This window comes from Oryzias melastigma, linkage group LG3 (genome assembly GCF_002922805.2).
Source record: "Oryzias melastigma strain HK-1 linkage group LG3, ASM292280v2, whole genome shotgun sequence".
In the NCBI taxonomy this organism is placed as follows: Eukaryota; Metazoa; Chordata; class Actinopteri; order Beloniformes; family Adrianichthyidae; genus Oryzias; species Oryzias melastigma.
The window spans coordinates 11151742-11162961 of record NC_050514.1 but is presented as its reverse complement, the minus strand read 5'-3'; the positions used below and the strand labels follow the sequence as shown (position 1 = coordinate 11162961).

General features: G+C 44.6%; 1 protein-coding gene across 1 annotated transcript in view; it reads right to left on the bottom strand.

Annotated features, from left to right (window-relative positions):
- LOC112160613 (putative ubiquitin carboxyl-terminal hydrolase 50) overlaps window positions 1–6193 on the bottom strand; it is an 11563-nt gene extending 5370 nt beyond the window's left edge. The window contains exons 1-6 of the mRNA XM_024295258.2: window positions 5593–6193; window positions 4989–5217; window positions 4570–4773; window positions 4306–4501; window positions 4031–4234; window positions 3778–3920 (exon numbers count right to left, since the gene is read on the bottom strand). Coding sequence (XP_024151026.2) covers window positions 3778–3920; window positions 4031–4234; window positions 4306–4501; window positions 4570–4773; window positions 4989–5217; window positions 5593–6193 — 1577 coding nt within the window. The remainder of the gene's footprint in view (window positions 1–3777; window positions 3921–4030; window positions 4235–4305; window positions 4502–4569; window positions 4774–4988; window positions 5218–5592) is intronic.
- Between the last annotated feature and the right edge of the window lie 5027 nt (window positions 6194–11220).

The following is an 11220-nucleotide window of genomic DNA, read 5'->3' as shown; positions in this document are numbered from 1 at the left end:
GGGGCGGAGCCAACACTGTGTGACAGGGGCGGAGCCAACCGTCTGTGATATGCAGGGGGCGGAGCCAACAGTGTGTGACGGGGGCGGAGGAGACTGTGCGTTTTACGGGGCACAGCCAACTGTGTTTAACGGGGAGGAAGCCAACAGTGTGTGAATTGGCAGGGGACGGAGCCAAAACTGTGTGACAGGGGCGGAGCCAACAGTGTGTGATTGGAAGGGGGCGGAGCCAATAGTGTGTGACGGGGGCGGAGCCAACATTGTGTGACAGGGGCGGAGCCAACAGTGTGTGATTGGAAGGGGGCGGAGCCAACACTGTGTGACAGGGGCGGAGCCAACCGTTTTTCACTGGCAGGGGGCGGAGCCAACACTGTCGTACTGGGGCGGAGCCAAAGGTGTGTGACCGGGCCGAGCCAACCGTGTGTGATTGGCAGGGGCGGAGCCAACACTTTGTGACGGGGGCGGAGCCAACAGTGTGTCATTAGCAGGGGGCGGAGCCAACCTTGTGCGTTTTACAGTGCGGAGCCAACCGTGTTTAACGAGGTCGGACCCAACACTGTCTGATATGTAAGGGGGGAAGCCAACAGTGTGTGATTGGCAGGGGGCGGAGCCAAAACTGTGTGACGGCGGCGGAGCAGACTGTGCGTTTTACGGGGCACAGCCAACTGTGTTTAAGGGGGGGGAAGCCAACAGTGTGTGAATTGGCAGGGGGCGGAGCCAAAACTGTGTGACGGGGGCGGAGCCAACAGTGTGTGCCCGGGCGGAGCCAACAGTGTGTGATTGGAAGGGGGCGGAGCCAACATTGTGTGACGGGGGCGGAGCCAACAGTGTGTGATTGGAAGGGGGCGGAACCAACACTGTGTGACAGGGGCGGAGCCAACCGTGTGTCATTGGCAGGGGGCGGAGCCAACACTGTCGTACTGGGGCGGACCCAAAGGTGTGTGACCGGGCCGAGCCAACAGTGTCTGATTGGCAGGGGCCGGAGCCAACAGTGTGTCACCGGGCGGAGCCAACAGTGTGCGATTGGCAGGGGGTGGAGCCAACACTGTGTGACAGGGGCGGAGCCAACACTGTCTGACGGGGGCGGAGCCAACAGTGTGTCATTAGCAGGGGGCGGAGCCAACTGTGTGCGTTTTACAGTGCGGACCCAACAGTGTGTGACGGGGACGGAGCCAACAGTTTCTGATATGCAAGGGGTGAAGCCAACAGTGTGTGATTGGCAAGGGGCGGAGCCAAAACTGTGTGACGGCGGCGGAGCAGACTGTGCGTTTTACGGGGCACAGCCAACTGTGTTTAACGGGGGGGAAGCCAATAGTGTGTGAATTGGCAGGAGGCGGAGCCAACAGTGTGTGCCCGGGCGTAGCCAACAGTGTGTGATTGACAGGGGGTGGAGCCAACACTGTGTGACAGGGGCGGAGCCAACAGTGTGTGATTGGAAGGGGGCGGAGCAAACACTGTGTGACAGGGCCGGAGCCAACCGTGTGTCATTGGCAGGGGGCGGAGCCAACAGTGTGTGACGGGGGCGGAGCCAAGAATGTGTGACGGGGTTGAGCCAACAGTGTGTGATTGGCAGGGGGCGGAGCCATCACTGTGTGACAGGGGCGGAGCCCACAGTGTGTGATTGGCAGTGGGCGGAGCCAACAGTGTGTGATTGGCAGGGGGCGGAGCCAACACTGTATGATTGGCAGGGGGCGGAGCTAACAGTGTGCGACAGGAGCGGAGCCAACAGTGTGTGATTGGAGGGTGGCGGAGCCGACAGTGTTTGACAGGGGCGGAGCCAAGAATGTGTGACGGGGTTGAGCCAACAGTATGTGATTTGCGGGGAGCGGAAACAACTCTGTGTGACAGGGGCAGAGCCAACAGTATGTAACGGGGGCAGAGCCAACACTGTGTGATTGGCAGTGGGTGGAGCCAACAGTGTGTGATTGGCAGGGGGCGGAGCCAACACTGTGTGATTGGCCAACCGTGTTTAACGAGGTCGGAGCCAACACTGTCTGATATGTAAGGGGGGAAGCCAACAGTGTGTGATTGGCAGGGGGCGGAGCCAACAGTATGTGAATTGGCAGGGGGATGAGCCAACACTGTCGTACTGGGGCGGAGCCAACAGTGTGTGACCGGGCCGAGCCAACAGTGTGTGATTGGTGGGGGGCGGAGCCAACAGTGTGTGACCTGGCGGAGCAAACAGTGTATGATTGGCAGGGGGCGCGCTGTCTTCTGAGGTCCAGATGACCCCACTTTTAATGTAAACATGCCTAGGATAGTACAAGGGTTACACTAAAACCTGAATGTTACTGCTGATCCAAACTGCTATCAAAGAATGTTTTCATACAGGACGTACAATGAAGAGATACTTGATCGGCTCTGTACTAATCACAAAACCTATAAAAGTTTTTTTTATTTATTTTTAAGTTTACATTTCAGCTCCGTGAGCATTTTAAGCTTCTATTCCAACTACTTTTGATCTGTTTTCAAAGTTTTCCTGGTGGTCTTTTCATTAAGATTCTACCGTTTTAGCAAAATCTAAAAACCTTTATTGATTTTTATATTTTGTCGTTTTCTAGGACATCATTTCTACAGAGTTGGTAGGAATGTTGGTAGGAAGTAACTCCACGCTGATATCGACTGAACTCTTTGTTTACTCGTTCTGCCGCTAGCTTACAGCCCCTCACACCTCCAAGCTAATATTACAGTGCAACAAACATTTTGAGCAATATAGGAGAAATCCATCCATACAGTTTTGATTCAGACTCTAGCTTAGATGAGCAAAACAAAGATGTTCATGGATCTATTTGTCTGCAAGTGGATGCAAATTTAAGCTTTTTCAAACTTCACGTTTTATTTGAGTTAAAGAAATACTCAGAAAATCAGTTTAAATGTCAAATTATTTTATACATGTCCTCTACCATGTGAAAAATGCTACAAGAACATTTTAAAAACACCAAAAACACAAATTTCATTGAAATTGGTCTTTAAGCATCAACCTGTTGATGTAATTTACCATTATTGTAGAATTGTGTTTCAAATAAAGAGCTTTATGTTTACCGGTTTGTAAATTCGTCATTTTCAAGTCTCAATGCTGATATTTACAGTAATTAAAATGGTAAGTGACCATGTAAAACTGCTGAGTCAAATGTAATGTGGTCGAGAAGGTGGGTGCTCCAAACTTTTGTGCTGGTACACCTAAGAAAAAAAGTTAGGCGCACCGGAGAAACCAGTGCAAAAATTAGTCTAGAGCCCTGATATCTACGAATGTATATTTATAAAACTAATTAAACTTTTACCAACCTTTGGCTTAAAATTTGACATTTGTAAATTCTGGAGAAATGGTAGAACGCATGAGGCCATAACTTTAAAAACAAAAAAAAACTAGTCAACATAAATTAAATCAATGCTTCTGAAGTATTTTTTTTCTTCAACCAAAAAGCAAACATGAAGGGGTAAAAGCCACCTCTGGCTCAGCTTGCAGCCTCTTGCTTTAGTCAAACAGGTTTGCATGTTTACATTGACATTTATAATGATGTTTGGGCCTCGAAATTAACATATAAAATAATCTCATGGTAGATTGAAGTACTCAACAAATGTCTGCCCCCTATAGACAAGATACATTTGGAGTATAATTTAGGTTACATTGATTTTTGTTTAAATAAAACAGTTGCAATGACATGATGTATTTAGCTGATTTTTGTTTTGGTATTTGTTGTAAGTCATTGTGATCCCTCATATCACACTTTGCATGTTTTCCTCATATTGTTCAGGCCTAATGCTGTTTTCTTCACGCACCGTTTCAAATGCAGCACGAGGACCTCTGGAGCTCTGTCCACACACGTGATGACGGCTGTTTCCCTTTTCAGCCCGCACACTGAGCACATGGCCTGCTCCCCCCCAGTCAGGACGGTCTGCTTGAAGAACAGTGACAAACAGTCCTGCACAAACATGCAAAGAAGATCAACTGAGACCACTATGTTCTTTCCCGGAAGGGCCGTTTTTTTTTCTAAGGAAGCTCTGAAAGCCTCTTTTATTGTTCAAGCAGTACCTGAATGGAGCACTTGATGCTGTCCTTTGGAACTGGCAGTGAGAGTACCGTGAAGGTTTGGGTGTTGTGTGCTTGGTGGTGGCAGTGCATGCAGATGCACATGTAGCTCAGCTGGCCCTCAAACAAACGTGTGACTATGTTTGAGTTGAAGGAACAGCCCCTTCTCGGCTGCTGTAATGAGGAGCGCATCTGCCGCTGTGCAACCTTTCACACCAGAAACACACAGTCAGCGAGTGAGCGCACACAGCAGAGAGCTCGAACATGTGCAAGAGCACCTTGTTGAAGTCGTCATGAAGTGTGTTGAGCAGAAGGAGCAGCAGCTCCTGCGCGTCCTGCTGGGAGTCATTGTTGAACTGGGGGAGGACGGAGCACAGCGCTGACCTGACCTCCAGAGGGCTGCAGCTGGAGCCACCGCCCAGCCACATTATCTCCAGCAGGTGCACGAACACTTCAGACACTCTGCATTTAGATCTTCATAGACACACAACACTGAGAAGATGTGATGGTTTCAACAAATCAAGATAATTAAGTAGTGGTACTTTGCAAGCTCTTTGCGCGTGTCCCAATGAAGAAGTTGTTCTACAAGGGGCACAGTGGCGCAGAGACACTGCAGCACGACATTCAGGTAGCAGGAGTTGCCAGAGTTTTCCAACCCGCACACTCCTGGTCTCCTCCATCTCTTCTGGAATCTCAGCAGTAAGCTGGAATTCTCCATTGCTGTGGCAACACCGTTTGAACTCACCCTGCAAATGCAGCACACTTTTCTAAGTATTCATCATTACTGCTGGACTAAAGCATTAAAAAAATGATTCTGCTGCTGATGAAGATGCAGAGATGCTGAACAGGTTTTAGCTGAAGCTTCACAGATCAAATGGTCCACAAATGGAAAGTGCCCAGTTTTTGCTTTTCTTTCGACTGTTGAAGCTGTGGTGGGCGCAGCAGCGTCACACAGACTCACCTTTCCTCCTGGTAGGAGCAGCTGTTCAGCAGTGGCAGAACAGGCACGCTGATGCAGTGGTCGGCAGTCAGCTGGGAGGCCAGAGCACGGCTGAACTCGGTCAGCTGGATCTGCTTCCCTGAAAGCTGCAGACGTTGTAGCGAGTGGAGCACATAGGTGTTGATGCAGACGGTATGCAGTGCAACCCAGAGTCCCGGGAGAAATATGTCCACAGAGGATCCTGTTAGATCTGAATGGGGAACCAGACTGGGGCCAGTCCATCCTTGTAGGTGGGCAGAAAATGTGTCCTCAGATGATAGACGTTGAGGTGAGATTGGTAGAGATGATGTTGGGTTCCTCACTTCATTTTGAGTCACTGGGACAAAGTGAACATTCATATCTACTCCTGATAGGAAGCTTTGGAGTCTGCCCTCCGTCCAGGCCGAGGAATCAATCTGCACCACCCGTTTCTGGCTGGAGAAAGGTCCCAGCAGGTGTCTGACCACCTGCTCAACTACCGGCTTCCTGCTCTGCTTCTGGAGCTGCTGCTGACAGTACAAGAACATGTTACAGACAAATCCAGAGCTCGTGTCAGAGAGGAGAGCCAGCTGGAGAGAGCACTGACCCTGCTGGTGGTACAGTCTGTATTTCGTCACCGTCAGGTTCGGGCCGGGAGAGTGCAGAACCTGGTATCGTTTAAATATGTGGCTGCAGAAAGCAGACAGAGCTTCCAACTTGTCTCCATCCTCCAATTCGGTCAGAGACAAAATTTTACTCTGGATGCTGTTTCTCTTCAGAAGACCTTGTAATTTATCCAATTTCTGAGTCGGCTCTGGGCTGAACCTGCAGTTCTCTCCAACACACAAACCACTTTGTAGGACTATAGAAAACCACATGAGCGCCTCGGCGTACTCCTCAGAGAGAACGCTGCTTTGCTCTCTGCTGTGTGACAGCCGCTGATCTCCAGCCTTCACTCCAGGAGCTCTCCTAATCAGCTCCCAGATGGCTTCTCTGTCCAGAACCTCTAGAAAGAGCTCTCTGGCTGTATAGTAAACCTGATATGTCGGGGTGACTGGAGTCTTCCTGCGTGGCTTCACTTTTCTGGACCTGAAAATATTTGGCAAACAAAATGTGTCCGTCTCCACAGCTGCACCCAGCTCCTCCACTAGATGGCACTCCTCTGTCGTCCAGGTGCACTCCTTTACAGTTAAGGAGCTGGCCTTCATTTCAGCCTGCATGACAAAGAAATCATGACAATTTGGTTTCTTCAAAAACAAATAAGAACTTAGAAGACAAAATATGTTACCTGAAACTCTCCAGCATCCTGCAAGTTTGATAGGTAAAGCTGAGCAGAGACTGAATTCAGCTCAGTGTCCTTTTCCCTGTGAGTGTATTGCACATGTGTGGATGCATGATGAAGCAAACACTCATGAGAATCTGCTGTTAACTTCATTCACGAGGGATCAGCAGTAGCCAGACAACACAGCCCTAACAACGAACAAACTGTGACCTGATACTGTATTCATGTCACCTCATGTTTCAGATGGATGTTGAGGAAATTAGGTGGAACCTGTGGCACGACCGTGGTGTGCATCAAAAGGCCTTACAGCATTGCTTTGAGCTTTGCATGAAACATTTTCAAGCATTGATGCACATATATAAACATATCTGGATCGCAGACATTTACTATCAACAAGAAACAACCAAACACTTCCGGAAAAGACTCAGCACAAATCTCTTTCTGGGTTTTATGCATCTTGCAGTGAGGCTGCAAACAGAAAAAAAACTATTTGTCATACAAAAAAACTTCCCTCAATTTCAATATGACATTTTAAGAAGGCTGTCAGAGCTACTAAAATCTCAAAACTCAGAGCCTAAGAAGATATTGATCAGGCCAATCAATAATACAGAAATGTTGGATGGCAGAAAAGCATGAACATGCCCTCCTATGATTGATCGGGGCTCTTTTTGTATGAACTGCAGCTTTCAGCTCCTCTACATTGTTAGATCGGATTTTTCACATCTTCCTCTTCACAATGCCACTCAGACTTTTGGGTTTAGGTCAAATGAGCATTCTGGCCAATCAATCAAATGCCCTAAAAATGGTCTTTAAAACAGGAAGTGCTGCCTTTGACAATTTGCCAAGTCTTGCCAGAAAATGAAGACTGCTTTTGAGTAAAGTGAAAGAGTGGAACAATGCTAAAAGGTTTCAGTTGTTCCTGTTAGACAGCTAAGCCTAGACCTGATCGAACTCAGTGGAAACAACACCAACAGATCACAAAGGCTCCCAAAACCACCTTCCATGCTGTTAGAGCCAATCCGGTATACTGTTTAGAGAAGGTGAGGTACACCTTGAACTGGTCGCTGGGCTGTTGCAGGGTCACACACACAATTTTAGGGACAATTTTAGAGATATCAATCAACCTATGATGCATGTTTTTGGACTGTCGGAGGGAGTACCTGAAGAAAACCCATGCATGATGCACATACATGCAAACTCCACACAGAAAAGTCCCTCCTGGGATTTGAACCAGGTACTTCTTACTGTAAGGCAATAGTGTCAACCACTGCACCACAGTGCAGCCCTCAAAACCACCAATGAGGAGGAAGATTTTACATAGAATCCCAAACAATGGGATGTTAATTTCCAAAAGAAATTCAAAATTGACTTTAAACTGATGAGAACTTTGAACCACTGAGCACCAAACAGGTCTTTGTTCCTAACCCAGATGTTCTGTGGGCATGTTTTACTTCTATGAGAAAAACAATAATTATGTCAATTTATAGGTTTACTAATAAGTCTAGTTTGAAACAGAGGTTATTTCTCTAAACTTCTCAATATACTTTAAGCTTCTGCAGAGTCTCAAAAATGAAGATTTTAATGGACAGATCTTGAAGTTGATGGATCCATTTTAGGATATTTTTTCCCTTTAGTCTGCAGTTAGTAGCTGAAAATGAACATATCATCATCCACTGCAACATTTTTTAAGAAGTCAGCATAATGTTGCCACATGGGGCTTCTCCGTGCATCAGCAGGCCCACAAGCTTCTCAAAATAAAGAAATTAAAAGCTTCTACAACTTACTAACAAATAATGCTGCTTGTTATTTTGTAAATACATTTGAGTTTTCTGCACAGAACATGACCCAAAGTTGCAACTCATGGTGAGTTGTAAAAGGATTTCCCATTTATTGGATGAAAAGTCAAAGAATGTGAATGATAAGCCATTCAGCATGTGATACTTCATGTTAGTAAATCATTTAGGAGCAGATAAGACACTGAGCCGTGTTACTCTGTGAATTGGGAGTCAGGGTCCACTGGAGAATCACGCAGGACGTCACGGTTTGCATCATCTGCTTTTGCCTGTTTCTCATTTTATTTGTTCTGGTTATGCATTTGCAGGCCTGCAAAACTTGCACACTCACAGTGCATCTGCAGAGGGAAAAGTACTGCTCACTTCCTACATGCATTTCAGTTGTAAAGGGGATGTGCTGTACTGCATTGCTGCATGTTTTAGCAGTGAAACTATTTGAAACATTTAAAAAATGACGTTTTGCACGTCCTGGCTGTGTATATGTATGAGAGTACCATTTATAAATGCATCCTAACAGCAGCGTCAGGGATTCTGGCTTTAAATGTTACACAACAAAATGTATCTGTAATTATGAGTGATCTTTCAGAACAAGATCATAAATCTGATCCCATAAAAGGCTGGTCTCCTATTTTTATTATTGGAATCACCAAGGAAACAAAGCTGTATCTCCACTTACCTTCCTACCTGCACAGGTGCATCTGCGCACAGTTGCATGCAAATGGTAAATGGTGTGAAAATAAAAGGGAACTGTGCCTTCCTAATGTACCTCGCCTTAAACATCAGATACGGAATATAGAGAATCTGTTGGAGAAATTTGAATATTAAAGTCCAAGTGTTATTGATTTTTCATGTTAGATGCTCAAAAATCTGTTTACAGCACACAACAGGAAGTGAAAACACAAAGTTGTGAGTCGTAGCATCTGGACTTCTTGTCTTCTCTTGTTGAAAAGTTTTGCCACTCATCTAAGTGGCTTCATGAGGCTGAGAGAGGCTGCATTCAAGGCCCAAATATCTACCCTCCTGGTGGGTTACCCGACTTCCTGCAATTAGATGGCCTCAACTGAAGCAATTGATCCCAGCCTCACTCAGATGGATGAAGCTACTTTGATGAGCGGCAAAACGTTTCAAGAACACAAATAAGTCCAGATGTATGACTGAATTTCAAGGTTACCAGGATGAATGAGAACATTCATCAGCATATAGAAAACACAAAGGGAAAAGAACTCAAAGAACTGTTATCTTCTCTCCTAATGACATACTGTATATGGATTAAAACATTTTAGGAAATCTGATCAATAGACAGATTTCGAACAAATTCTTGTCTAATTTGTTGAGTATTTCTGAAATGATTCGGCTTCACTGCTGCATGTTTGCCAGCAGACTGAAAAGCAGCTTTTTCTCACTTCACAAGTAGCTTCTTCATCAGCTGTTATAGAGGAGCAATCTGCCACATTACTTTAGCACTTGTATAAACATAAGCACAGTGAGAATTTTTCACATTTCTATTTTTTTCTTCAAACAAAACACAAGCTGTTTATCACCTATTTATCTTTGGGATGTTTCTAAAAGGAATAAAGACATTAGTGTTTGGTTATAGATCATTATTTTAGTCAAAACTGAGAAAATATGGTTGCAGTATTTCCACACCAAATTAAAACGTCTCAAGATTCAAAGGGTTAATTGTGTTGACACAAAATATTTCTAAAGGAGCATTGTGTATCAGTATATGGAGTAAATAAATGGAATAAATTGAGCACAGAAATGTAAAAAAGTTGTAAAAATCACATGAACCCAAAATAATTCATGGTGACATCAGTGTCACAGAAAAACATCAGAAAGCCATTATGTGGTCTACTTGGTTTTTGGTGTATTCCATATCATTTTTACTTTTTAGGAAAAATTAGTCTGAGTTAAAAATACTATAGTCAATGACTACAATAGAAACTACTCATCCTCGTAGTATAGTGTTCATTTCACACTGGTTGATGTTTGGAATTGTAAATTTTTGTTCTTTCTTTCTCAATCTTCTCCTAAATCACCAGAATGTTTTGTGTTTTTCTTTCTTACTGATTGATTGGTGTATTTGTTAAAAGGGAAATACAATATAAGTCTTTTTTTTTCTTCATGTTTTGAACAAAATTGGATTGCATGTTTTTCCTTTATTGAATAAAAGTTGAAAATTGATAAATACAATTATACAAACAAACACACAAAAAACTACAAGTAATAAATATATTGAGTAAAAAAAACACAAAATAGATTATGGACAACAGAGAAAGAAATTAGCAAAAAAGCTGAAATGCATTAAGTAAAAAGTAATCTGGTATTTGATGTGCATTAAACAAGGTGCAGTTGACCAGAAGTAGAGTGTAGCTCAGGGGTGGGAAAACTGTGGCCCGGGAGCCATATATGTCTATTTAATCTGGCCTGCCAAACTAGAATAAATGATTTTAATTACCCATTTCAATCCTTTACTTTCCCTGTTGTTCAGGTGTCTGTCCATAAATGACACACTACATATAAATGCACCTTTCCTAAGTGTTTGGAGATTTGTTTTTCCGATATTTGTGTGTGATTTTAAAGTCACACAGGCATTTTTCTGATTATTCCAACACCACATGAACGCAGCATTTCCCTGAGTTTGAGTTTTTCACTGAGGGACATCAACCCGTTGGTGCAATTGGCTCTAAAATGAGAACAAAAACACAATTATCCCAAAATGATCTGTTGTAATGTCATTTTCAATCAAGATTAAAGCATGTTTTCATCCAGATCAGGGGTTATTTCTTTTTTTAATGAGGTGTATGACCAAAAACACACCACAAATCTGCTCCTGGTCCGGTCCTTCTGTCAAATTTTAGAACCCTTTTTAAATTTGTTGCCCACAAGTTAGAAATTTTGGCCACTGCTGGTGTAGTGTGACAAAGCCATTGCATGAACATGAGTCCTGTCAGCTGTTCAAGAGTCAGATAGCAGCCGGGAGGAAAGAGTTTCTGAGTGATGTTTTGTATTTCACACTTCTGTACCTCTGACCTGAGGGCAGAACAGTCCGTATTATTGGTGGGCGGGGTCTTTGAGTAGGAGGGGCTCCTCTGTGGACTGCAGAGAGGGCAACTGGTGATCCTCTCTGCCCACGCAAATGTGCAAAAAAAAGAATCAT